This window comes from Coregonus lavaretus (assembly GCF_964263955.1).
Source record: "Coregonus lavaretus genome assembly, contig: HAP1_SCAFFOLD_415, whole genome shotgun sequence".
Taxonomy (NCBI): domain Eukaryota; kingdom Metazoa; phylum Chordata; class Actinopteri; order Salmoniformes; family Salmonidae; genus Coregonus; species Coregonus lavaretus.
The window spans coordinates 245,015-256,463 of record NW_028157781.1 but is presented as its reverse complement, the minus strand read 5'-3'; the positions used below and the strand labels follow the sequence as shown (position 1 = coordinate 256,463).

Here is an 11,449-nt window from a genome sequence, read left to right as displayed (position 1 = left end):
GTCAGTCTCTGTCTATGAGAAGGGGGAGGGACTTCCTAGTTATTATCATACCAGGGTTGTTCTTGAATTGCGGTGGCATTTGCGTCCCTTGCCTTTGCAACCATGAAAAATACAAATAGTTACTTATCATACATGTTTTTGTTTATATTGAACTGTTTAGCAATGATAAAACATAATGCAAGTCCTTTATACTGCAAAACGTTATGCTTATGCATTGTTTAAAGAACTTTGGGTAAGCAAATTGGCTTGTGTAGAGTTGAAGTGGCATGTTCTGCGGATTTAGAGAAATCGATATATTATTTTGAATGATAGTGAACAAACTTATTTGATATTGTATAGATCAATAAAAAGAACGCTATTAAAATACCTATTTACTAGTATAATGTATGTTTCTCACTTTTATGTAAATGGTGTTACCGCCTTAAATCACTAATTACAAAGATATACAAGAACCTTGAGCATTCCCTCCAAAGGCAAACTGTTATCGGGGAGGGGGTCAGTATATTTGAGAAAATTCTTAGCTAATCACACCATTTCAGTATGTCACTTGGTGCCACTTGGTGTTAGTCAATTTAAATGAAGGTAAATAACATTGTGAGCAAAAATGATTGATCATATCACTTTAGTAAATACTTTTTAAAGGGTTAATGACCGTAGATTTTATCTGTGGCCTCCATTTCAGAAAATCCTCAATAACCAAAAATGTCTCATTGGTATTACCATCATTGGTGTTACTGCTCCTACAGGTTGCACAATGTTATCATAGTGGTAAAAATTATTTTAAGTAATTCAGTTGCCATAGTAGTTGACTTAGAATGGGAAGATGTACCCAAATACATTTAAATTAAAAACCGCAATTCAAGAACGACCCACCAACAGTGTCTCCCGCCAACCAGACTGTGCTGTCTGCTTCCTGCCGGGCTGTCTGCTTCCTGCCGGGTTGGCTGCTTCCCCGACATATAAATACCCCACCTCTTCCTCCCTGCTGCAGTTCTGCCTTCTCTTCTGAATCCTCAACGTCAGCCTGTGAAGGAAAAGAAAACCAGACAAAATGGTGAGTGCTGACTGCTGATGTAGACAATACAATGATCTTTATTTCTTTATTTCTTTCACATGGTATTCGTATTAAAATTATTAGATCAATATTAGATCAATCTGAAAAGTATGTGGACGATGTATTCTGTTACATAAAGACCATGTCCGAAATCTCTTTCCTACTGCTTACTAAAAAACGACGTACTGTGTACTAATCGTACTAGATACTATTCAGAACGGATGCAGTAAGAAACGCATATCGGCATACTAGGCTCACCCAACCTGAGAATGTCATCTAATGCGCAATTGCGTTGATTCCCGCCCATTATCTCATTATCAGCTGATTCTGTGCTTTTCCTATTTTTCATATGTCGATTTTAAGGTGTCATGTATACAACTGAAAAAGGATACATGTAATTTAGGTTAAATTGTTATTATTTTGTAAATTATTCTTGTGACAGAAACATCTATAGCCATACGTCAAATGTGGGTCAGATTTCAGTGTTCAAATGTCTATGTAAATTTATTAGTCTATCACCAAGTAGAAAGAACAATGACTATCTGTGTAGATAGAAAACCTCTTCGCTTCAGGGCAAAGACATGAATTGCGGATTTTTTTTTTTTTTACATGGGTTTTTATGAGACATGATTGAGCACAAAGGAGAACAGGGAGGGGCGGTCTGAGATGGTTGCCATTTTATGTGCGAGAGATATCTATCGCTGTTTTTACACTGCAGTGGGTGCGCAGCTGGCCCGGAAGGAGGGAGGAGAGCGAAAAAGGAGGGAGGGGGAAAAAAAGAGGGGGAAGGGGAGTAAGCCCACAGCAACAAGGCACACCTTTTCCACACTGGTCCTCTGCTCTTAAAGATACAGGGTCATGCATAACGATCTGCAGTCACATGGCAGATGGAGGATTTGCAAGATGGTGGCCCAGCAGGATAGCCTAGCCAATGACTTTGCTTAAATGTCCCTTTGCTAAATGTGTGGCTGTACTGTATTCATAGTTCAGTCAAATCAAATCAAATCAAATTTTATTGGCCACATGCGCCGAATACAACAGGTGCAGACATTACAGTGAAATGCTTACTTACAGCCCTTTTTTTTTTTTTTTAAGTAAAAAATAAAACAACAACAAAAAAAGTGTTGAGAAAAAAAAGAGCAGAAATAAAATAAAGTGACAGTAGGGAGGCTATATATACAGGGGGGTACCGGTGCAGAGTCAATGTGCGGGGGCACCGGCTAGTCGAGGTAATATGTACATGTGGGTAAATAACGCGGAAAAACACACATAATAGTACAATTGGTTAGAGGGCTGTAAAACGGCAGCCATCTTTTCCGGCGCTGTAACAATGGTGAAATCCAGGACTTTCCCATGAGGACATTATATTACTTTAATAGATAGGTGGAGATTTAAAATACAAAAGGACAGTAAAAGTGAGATGGCGAAAGCAAGGCTGTAAATGTCACGTTAGTTTACTCATTCCCTCTGAAACAGCTTTGAACCTAAACATGTGCATAGCACTATTTGATTCCAGTTTCCATGTCGTTGATCTCTTGGACCCTCTCTCTTTCAGCGTGAGTGTATTTCTATGCATGTGGGCCAAGCTGGAGTCCAGATGGGTAACGCCTGTTGGGAGCTGTACTGCCTGGAGCATGGGATCCAGCCGGACGGACAGATGCCCAGCGACAAGACTCGTGGAGGTGGAGATGACTCCTTCAACACCTTCTTCAGTGAGACCGGAGCCGGAAAGCATGTCCCCCGTGCCATCTTCGTAGATCTGGAGCCCACTGTCATCGGTGAGATGAGACTCCTCTGAAATCCTGGAGGAAATCTATTGGATTAGCGTTCACAGTCTTTGAATGATTTGATATTCTGTCCCAAGATATTCCTCATATTCTGAATATTAGGATATTCTAAATCTACCTTTGTCTTTCAGATGAGGTGAGGACCGGTATCTATCGCCAGCTGTTCCACCCTGAGCAGCTGATCACTGGTAAGGAGGATGCTGCCAACAACTACGCCCGCGGTCACTACACCATCGGCAAGGAGATCATTGACATCGTGCTGGACAGAACACGCAAACTGGTGAGTCATCATTCTGAAATAGGGCTCTAACTAGGGTTCTACATGGAACCTTTTTCATTCAAGAAAGTTCTTCGGAAACCTTCTCTGTGGAAGACAGCGTTTTAAAAGGGTTCTTTGGTGGGTCAAAAAGTTCTACCTGGAACCATACAGGGACAAGCCGAAGAACCGTTTATGGTTCTAGGTAGAACATGCAAACAGGTTCTGCATTCTAGTCTTACTACTATAACATAAGATAACATCTAACAATGTTATTGTACCATTTCTCCATTCAGGCTGACCAGTGCACTGGGCTCCAGGGATTCCTCATCTTCCACAGCTTCGGAGGAGGCACTGGCTCAGGTTTCACCTCCCTGCTGATGGAACGTCTGTCTGTCGACTACGGAAAGAAGTCTAAGCTTGAGTTTGCCGTTTACCCAGCTCCCCAGGTGTCCACAGCTGTGGTGGAGCCCTACAACTCCATCCTGACCACCCACACCACCCTGGAGCACTCTGACTGTGCCTTCATGGTGGACAATGAGGCCATCTATGACATCTGCCGTAGGAACCTCGACATTGAGCGTCCCTCATACACCAACCTCAACAGGCTCATTGGCCAGATCGTCTCCTCCATCACTGCCTCCCTGCGCTTCGATGGAGCCCTGAATGTTGATCTGACAGAGTTCCAGACCAACTTGGTGCCCTACCCCCGTATCCACTTCCCTCTGGCCACCTATGCCCCAGTCATCTCCGCTGAGAAGGCCTATCACGAGCAGCTGTCAGTCGCTGACATCACCAACGCCTGCTTCGAGCCAGCCAATCAGATGGTGAAGTGTGACCCTCGTCATGGCAAATACATGGCCTGCTGTCTCCTGTACCGTGGTGACGTTGTTCCCAAAGATGTCAACTCTGCCATTGCTGCTATCAAGACCAAGAGGAGTATCCAGTTTGTGGACTGGTGTCCCACTGGCTTCAAGGTGGGTATCAACTACCAGCCCCCTACGGTGGTTCCTGGAGGAGACCTGGCCAAGGTCCAGAGGGCTGTGTGCATGCTGAGCAACACCACGGCCATCGCTGAGGCCTGGGCCCGTCTGGACCACAAGTTTGACCTGATGTACGCCAAGCGGGCCTTTGTGCACTGGTACGTTGGTGAGGGCATGGAGGAGGGAGAGTTCTCTGAGGCCAGAGAAGACATGGCAGCTCTGGAGAAGGATTATGAAGAGGTGGGCACTGACAGCGTGGGAGAAGAGGATGAGGAGGGAGAGGAATATTAAAGGGTTAAACATGCTTTGCCACCCTACATTCCAACACTGACTGTTGGAGGCCTACACTTAACATGACAGCAACACATTCCCCACTGCGGTGTTAACAGTCTCTGCTACATCTAGTCATGTTGTGTCTGTATTCTCAATAAACACGCCACGTCTCTTGTCTAGACGAAAAATAGAATGTGAAATGAGTTTGTTTTTTGGGGGAAATCTGTTGGAGTTCTCGCGGCAGCCGTTAACGAGGTCTCCGTTGAGTAAGTACTACCAGGGGTGGAACGCCGGTCAACGTAGCGACGTGGAACTGAACCCTCATACTGCCGTCCGTTGGCAAATATGGTTGTAGCCTACTGAAATGGCACAGGTAGACACCGCTGCATCATTTCTTTGCCTAAGAGTGATATTTTGGGGACAGCTATTGATATTTGGTAGTCATCCTTGCAGAGCTGGTACATTAATGCCGATTACAACTTGAGTGGTGCACTGGTCTAAGGCACTGCATCGCAGTGCTAGCTGTGCCACTAGAGATCCTGGTTCGAATCCAGGCTCTGTCGTAGCCGGCCGCGACCGGGAGACCCATGGGGCGGCGCACAATTGGCCCAGCGTCGTCCAGGGTAGGGGAGGGAATGGCTGGCAGGGATGTAGCTCAGTTGGTAGAGCATGGCGTTAGCAACGCCAGGGTTGGGGGTTCGATTCCCACGGGGGGTATGAAAAAAAATATATAATAAAAAAATAATAATAATGTATGCATTCACTACCTGTAAGTCGCTCTGGATAAGAGCGTCTGCTAAATGACTAAAATGTAAATGTAGATGGATCTCCCTTGAGTGGTGGCCTCCGCCAGCCAACTTGGTTTGTGATACTCGTATTAATTTGCCTATAGCCTATATACTCTGATGTGACTGGGCTGTTTTCTCCTACCATTTCCACCTAGCAAACATGACTACATACGCAACCCAGTGACCTGTTGCAGCTCTGGTATTCTCCTCTGTAACCACTAGGTGGCACAGTAACCTAATGTACACTAGTGGTGCGGATATGTGGAAAACTAAAGGACTGGCACCATAGAGATCTCTAACTTGGAAATGACCTGTTTCAGCATGGACATTGCCATTAAAGGCTTCCGCCATTTTTTAAAAAGTAGTCAGCTGGGTGTGGGTTCCTATGGTGTGGGAGCAATCAGCCAATGCTCAGAGCATTTTCTTCATCAAGTTGGGTTGTATGGCTTTAAACGTTATTACTGCCATCTACTGGCCACAATAAATTAATGACAGAAGATGTGGTTCAGGACTCCAGCACTGCAGGTGGTGGTAAAGCACTAATATTTTACACTTTTTTTTTTTTTCCAAACCAAAAATAACAAGAAAATGTACTACTTTAAAATGGAGGTGGCCTCAATGACGCTGCCCGTGATGTCACAGACTCCATAATGGCACAGATAGAAAAGTTGAGACCTCTTTCAATCTATGACTGACACCTGTCCTCTGTCATTGAGTTCAGGCTTCTTTCTCATCAGTGGAATACCTAAAACTAGCCCAGTGGTTTTCAGTCTGTGGGTACAGCAGGTGGTCCGCACATTTTCGTTGGATAAAAAAAAAAAAACTTTTTCAATAAAGAGCTATTAGCAGCGCTATCTAGCGAGTTTTGGTTGATTTTTGTGGTCTCAAACCAGCGAGTTTGCCAACATTCGTCATCAAGAATATGGAGTTATTTATAATTGCCACATTTATTATCAATACATCATTAGAAATTGTTTACCAGATTCCATTTCGGTTCATTTCAACCCTGCGATACAAATATTGGGTCGCGACTGAGGCAACCTGGTTAAATTTGGCTCCTGAGGAAAAAACCAGTTGCGAACCACTGGTTTAACAAACATCCATCTGCAATAAAAGGCCTTCCATCTGTAATAAAAGGCCTTCCATCTACATCCATCTGTAATAAAAGGCCTTCCATCTACATCCATCTGTAATAAAAGGCCTTCCATCTACATCCATCTGTAATAAAAGGCCTTCCATCTGCATCCATCTGTAATAAAAAGGCCTTCCATCTGCATCCATCTGTAATAAAAGGCCTTCCATCTGCATCCATCTGTAATAAAAGGCCTTCCATCTGCATCCATCTGTAATAAAAGGCCTTCCATCTGCATCCATCTGCAATAAAAGGCCTTCCATCTGCATCCATCTGCAATTAAAGGCCTTCCATCTGCTACATTCACAGATAACTCTACATTTGACCACTAAGATATTTTATGTTAAATTCAACGACTTGATTGGTGGTCCTCGAGCGGTTGACAGTGATTTGGTCGTCCCCGGAAAGGAAAAGGTTAGGAAGCGCCGTTAAGCCTTCTCTCTTTTGATTAAACGGTTCCATTCTAATATGGGCAATAGACAATAGTTTTTTTATAATAGAAAAAAATAAAGATCGCCATGTTTAGTCCTGTGAAAAAGCCATACGGTGCAACCACTATAATCTGCTATATTTAAATATTATTTCATATGATAATTTAGACACTATTTCAGATGCATTCACATTGAAAAATACAAACTTATATATATAAAAAAAATAAACATGGGGGATTGGAAGTGATGCAGATAATTACATTGATGGAAGTTACAATCTATCTGCAATATTAAGATGATCTACCCCCCCCCCCCCCCCCCCCCCCCCCCCCCCCCAAAAAAAAGGCTCCTCCTAGATACATGTTCTCCCAGGCCCAGAACACAGGAGACTTGAGGCCCCACCCCATAGCACCCCAATATATAAATTTCCCCGCTGGTGCAGCTCATTACCTGTGATCAGAGATAGGGGAGGAGAGAGATGGAACACTCATTACCTGTGATCAGAGATAGGGGAGGAGAGAGATGGAACACTTATTACCTGTGATCAGAGATAGGGGAGGAGAGAGGGAACACTCATTACCTGTGATCAGAGATAGGGGAGGAGAGAGATGGAACACTTATTACCTGTGATCAGAGATAGGGGAGGAGAGAGGGAACACTCATTACCTGTGATCAGAGATAGGGGAGGAGAGAGATGGAACACTCATTACCTGTGATCAGAGATAGGGGAGGAGAGAGATGGAACACTCATTACCTGTGATCAGAGATAGGGGAGGAGAGAGATGGAACAAGGAGTGAACAAAATGATAACACAACATAATGACATTACAACATAACTCCTATTTATACAAATACATATCAATAACGGATCACGGTCAAATTATTAAATTATGCGTATAACTGTACGTTGTTGGAAAATGGATTATGATGATACTGGCCAGTAGAATTAAGGATAAATACATATAAAAAAACATTCATATATCCACTCTCTCATATTCAGCCCCCTCTAGACAGAGATGGCAGGCACCCCATGAAGGCCTCCCTTCACACTTGGTAACACTGATTTTTGGAAACCGGCTATATAGAAGTTCCTGTAAAAAAACGTAAACAACTAAAAACATCAAACAATATGTCCTGTATAAATGAGATCGTTATAGTATAGTTGGGGGCAAAAAACTATATTGCTGTAACTGGAAGCATTTGGGAATGCATAATAGAGGTTACACCATGCTATCTGAAATGGTATTACACAATGTTTAAAGGGACAATCTGGGATTCAAACGACAACAAAGCCGAACCCTTCCCCCGACACTTTTTGTGGTCAACATGGGCTGCAGCTGGAGGAATGTACCCACTCTAAATTCCTAGACAGAGCTATGCATGCAATGATTGATCATTCGTGCGATCAAAACAATATAATGTTTTCCACCAATCCCAGATTGCCCCTTTAATTCCAGAGGAGAGGCTTTGAAAGCTATTGAACTCATGAAGCGGATCTACACTGATGGAACAAATAATCAATACGTTTTTATTTTTTATTATTGCCCTCATAAACCATTTCAATGCCTGTACTCATGTTCATTACCCTGTACTCATGTTCATTACCCTGTACTCATGTTCATTACCCTGTACTCATGTTCATTACCCTGTACTCATGTTCATTACCCTGTACTCATGTTCATTACCCTGTACTCATGTTCATTCCTAGTCCGTAAATTAAAATAAGATGTTTGACTACAGAGAGACCTTCGTAGGCTGCTGAATACAATGTATGCAAGACCTGTTTCTGTCTCACTCAAGATTCTTATATCCCTTGAAGATGAAAGTAAATCAAGTAAAAAAAAATCGAATCAAATGAAATGTTATTCGTCACATGCTTTGTAAACAACCAGTGTCTGCTAATAATGAAATGCTTACTTCCGGATCCTTTTGCAACAATGCGGAGTTAAATAGTGACACAAGGGATAAATACACAGTGAATAACGAATAACAATAATGAGTAAAAATAACATGGCTATTTACAGGAAGTACCAGTACTGAGTTGATGTGCAGGGGTACCAGGTAATAACATGGCTATATACAGGAAGTACCAGTACTGAGTTGATGTGCAGGGGTACCAGGTAATAACATGGCTATATACAGGAAGTACCAGTACTGAGTTGATGTGCAGGGGTACCAGGTAATAACATGGCTATATACAGGAAGTACCAGTACTGAGTTGATGTGCAGGGCTACCAGGTAATAACATGACTATATACAGGAAGTACCAGTACTGAGTTGATGTGCAGGGGTACCAGGTAATAACATGGCTATATACAGGAAGTACCAGTACTGAGTGGATGTGCAGGGGTACCAGGTAATAACATGACTATATACAGGAAGTATCAGTACTGAGTAGATGTGCAGGGGTACCAGGTAATAACATGACTATATACAGGAAGTACCAGTACCGAGTCGATGTGCAGGGCTACCAGGTAATAACATGGCTATATACAGGAAGTACCAGTACTGAGTTGATGTGCAGGGGTACCAGGTAATAACATGACTATATACAGGAAGTATCAGTACTGAGTAGATGTGCAGGGGTACCAGGTAATAACATGGCTATATACAGGAAGTACCAGTACTGAGTCGATGTGCAGGGGTACCAGGTAATAACATGGCTATATACAGGAAGTACCAGTACTGAGTAGATGTGCAGGGGTACCAGGTAATAACATGGCTATATACAGGAAGTACCAGTACTGAGTGGATGTGCAGGGGTACCAGGTAATAACATGACTATATACAGGAAGTATCAGTACTGAGTAGATGTGCAGGGGTACCAGGTAATAACATGACTATATACAGGAAGTACCAGTACCGAGTCGATGTGCAGGGCTACCAGGTAATAACATGGCTATATACAGGAAGTACCAGTACTGAGTTGATGTGCAGGGGTACCAGGTAATAACATGACTATATACAGGAAGTATCAGTACTGAGTAGATGTGCAGGGGTACCAGGTAATAACATGGCTATATACAGGAAGTACCAGTACTGAGTCGATGTGCAGGGGTACCAGGTAATAACATGGCTATATACAGGAAGTACCAGTACTGAGTAGATGTGCAGGGGTACCAGGTAATAACATGACTATATACAGGAAGTACCAGTACCGAGTCGATGTGCAGGGGTACCAGGTAATAACATGGCTATATACAGGGAGTACCAGTACCGAATCGATGTGCAGGGGTACCAGGTAATTGAGGTACAGTGCCTTCAGAAAGTGTTCATACCCTTGACTTATTCCACATTTTGTTGTTTCCGCCTGAATTCAAAATGGATTGAATTGATTTTTTTTTATCTCACCCATCTACACACAACACCCCATAATGACAAAGTGAAGACTCAAAATGTAATACATTTCTACTTTACATCTGACATGGTACAGGTGTCTTCTTTTTTTAAGCCCATAACCATGTGTGTGAGGTGTATACTTTTGTTTCAAAGTAGATTTGTTTAAGACTACCAAGAATCACTCTGTGTGACCCTGATGTAGCCCTCTGCAGTACAAGGTTAAAAGTGAGACACTCATCTATCAAGAAACCCAAGCACTTGTAAGTTTATGCCGTTTCAATTTGCTTGTCCTGCATAGTGACTGTACTCGGAGGAGTCTGAGGTTTCATCTTAGATTTCGTAAAAAACATATTTGTATCAGTATTTAAAAGTGACTTCAGCTAACAGAGCTGAGTCTGGCCTTATTCAGTATTTCTGTACAACAATAACTAACTGTGTGATCAGCATAAAAATGGAAAACAGCATTTGACAGATTATTAATATAGATAATAAACAATAGGGGTCAAAGGACAGAGCCCTGTGGCACCCCCTTCTGGCGAGATATCCATCCATGTCGACCAAGCCGGAGCCCAGAGAGGTAATGCCTGCTGGGAGCTGTACTGCCTGGAGTATGGGATCCAGCTGAATGGACAGATGCCCAGTGACAAGACCTGTGGGGGTGGAGGTGACTCCTTCAACACCTTCTTTAGTGAGATGGGAGCCACAGGGGGTTATTCTACAAATGTATGAAGTAAATGTTGGTAGGGAGGATGGAGAGTTGCATGTGTAAACTCTCTCACCAGCGTGTTGGTTAGTGGATAGTTAGTTGAAGAATGAGTTGATAGTTGAAGAATGAGTTGATAGTTGATCTATAAACCATAAGTATGACGATTCTCCAAATTAAGTATTACCGAAATATCATAACGAGCATTAAATGTATTCTGGTGTTTTTCAGGCTGACAGGTGCACTGGGCTCCAGGGATTCCTAATCTCCCACCCCTCTACCCTACACCACACCACCCCTCTCCCATCTCCCATATCCCACCCCTCTACCCCACACCACCCCTCTCCCATCTCCCACCCTCTCCCCCACACCACCCCTCTCTCATCTCCCACCCCTCTACCCCACACCACACCACCCCTCTCCCATCTCCCACCCTCTCCCCACACCACACCACCCCTCTCTCATCTCCCACCCCTCTACCCCACACCACACCACCCCTCTCCCATCTCCCACCCTCTCCCCACACCACACCACCCCTCTCTCATCTCCCACCCCTCTACCCCACACCACACCACCCCTCTCTCATCTCCCATCTCCCATCTCCCACCCCTCTCCCCCACACCACCCCTCTCTCATCTCCCACCCCTCTACCCCACACCACACCACCCCTCTCCCATCTCCCACCCTCTCCCCACACCACACC

The 11,449-nt window shown here is 43.6% G+C and overlaps 1 protein-coding gene across 1 annotated transcript; it reads left to right on the top strand.

Moving 5' to 3' along the window:
* Nucleotides 1-931: 931 nt before the first annotated feature.
* LOC311124941 (tubulin alpha chain) lies at nucleotides 932-4,542 on the top strand. The gene is made up of 4 exons (XM_084199036.1): nucleotides 932-1,054; nucleotides 2,610-2,832; nucleotides 2,973-3,121; nucleotides 3,394-4,542. Exons 1-4 carry the CDS (start codon nucleotides 1,052-1,054, stop codon nucleotides 4,369-4,371), a joined length of 1,353 nt encoding a protein of 450 aa, XP_084055162.1. The 5' UTR covers nucleotides 932-1,051; the 3' UTR covers nucleotides 4,372-4,542.
* The last annotated feature ends 6,907 nt before the right edge of the window (nucleotides 4,543-11,449 follow it).